General features: G+C 43.8%; 1 protein-coding gene across 1 annotated transcript in view; it reads left to right on the forward strand. All coding sequences in view use genetic code 11, as the record gives it.

The window, feature by feature from the left end:
• Window positions 1-528: 528 nt before the first annotated feature.
• The window catches only part of EGR_09099 (hypothetical protein), a gene marked incomplete at both ends in the record, with an annotated part of 7,391 nt that continues 6,152 nt past the window's right edge, over window positions 529-1,767 (forward strand). Inside the window, one exon of the mRNA XM_024498348.1 lies at window positions 529-629. Within this exon, the coding sequence (XP_024347215.1) occupies window positions 529-629 (101 nt within the window). The remainder of the gene's footprint in view (window positions 630-1,767) is intronic.

Here is a 1,767-nt window from a genome sequence, read left to right on the forward strand (position 1 = left end):
GTATTGGGTAATAATTCACATTCGCTAATGAAGTGGTTGAACGTTGTATGGCACACGTCAAACCACTAGTTTCCATTAAGGTAACACTTTTTCTAGAAATAATATTGAAAAACGGACAGCTAGAATTCAATACAAAAATAAACAATGTGCACCGTTTTGGCGTTAATTGATAAGGATGTTGTATGACATAGCTGCGTCTGACTTTAGAAGAAGAGAGAAGTCTTCACGAAAGCGATGCCAATTTGGAAGCATGCACACCAGCCACGGTGTGTACACGAGCGGCCTTTATTTTATTCTGTGTATCAACGGTCGTGGCAGCTCTTGTCTGCCGATTCATGCTCGACTGGAAAGCTCACTTCCCAAGTTATTGCCTCTTGAACAATGGGACCATACTTGAAATCAATTCGTCAAAAGTGGTTCAAGGCAGCACCTACTGTCGCCGAATTCTGCCATAAAAGACGTTTGCAGCCATCAGCATCAGGCACTTACTGCATATTATAGCCCTTACTGATTAGACACAGTAGTGAAATGAATACATACTATATATATATATATATATCAGAGAAAAATGTCCTTTTATCTTTCTCTTTAACAAGAATTTGCTCTCGACATTTATTGTCTTTGTTAAGGTAATCTATGAGACAGCATTATGCGATATGTATGTTTGCTTGGAAGTTGGAGTGGGTCTGAAGAGTTGCATTAGATTCTATTCTTCGAAACCTCTGGATGGGATCTGCTTGTCATAACATACCCACTCGTTTGGATACGATAGGCCTAGGTGTTCACGTGTAAGTTTGACAATTTGTCTCATATTTCCTTCCAGTCGTGGTATACACTTCTAAAATGGGAATCAGTGGGTTAGTGCATGATAAGGGGATGTCAGATGTTCTCCTTATTTTGCAACCCGCATGAATGAAGGCACTGGAGATGAATAGAGGAATAGGTGAGAATGCGTAGTCTAGGTATTGAAGGATGAATAAAAACATATAGGCTCAGGGAAGATGAGTAATGAAACTGAATAAATGGGCGCATAGGTGGATAGATCAGGGATGTTCAGACGAAAAGGCATACAGACGCAATCCCAACTAGACAGCTAGGGACCCTTGCGGCGGTCCTGCATCTCCACCAGCAGCAGAAGCAACATTTACATGACAGGAAAAAGCAAACGACTCCAGCTTCTTCCTCATTACATTCCATCTCATATTCCCTTGTCATATCCGTTCCAACTCCTCCGCGAACCTTTTCACATGCCTCTCATTCTTCATCACAATACTCTTTAACCCCCTCGCTTCCTTCATTGAGGATGCCTGCAGTTCTGCCCTCTTCGCAAACCTCGTCCTTAGACCAAAGGCGATGGATTTAAGCTCAGGGTACTTGCGAGCCTTCTCTGGCATGGTCTCGTCTATCCTACCGATCCCGTCGTCGGTCACGGTGATGTTGGTGGTAGATTCAGTTGTGAGCCTCTCGTCATGCACGACTCGACACCTAAGAGTACCAGTATCATCTACGACTCCTCAGCGGTCATACAAGCCAACTCAGTGTCGACCTCGGGGATGACTACATGGACATCCTCGGCCTCTACCTCCACCACCAACTCCCCTTGATGGGCCGGAAGTTGCTGACACCGATTTTCAGCTAGTGCGGAAGAAGAGAAGAGCCTAAAAGTAAATCCATCATAGACAATGTGTTTCAGTTTTCGACCAATGGCACCAACATTGGCGTTGCTCAGTCAGTCAATTTTACTGCTGTTTAAGAGCTAAAACGTTG

Source organism: Echinococcus granulosus, assembly GCF_000524195.1.
Source record: "Echinococcus granulosus chromosome Unknown EG_S00132, whole genome shotgun sequence".
Taxonomy (NCBI): Eukaryota; Metazoa; Platyhelminthes; class Cestoda; order Cyclophyllidea; family Taeniidae; genus Echinococcus; species Echinococcus granulosus.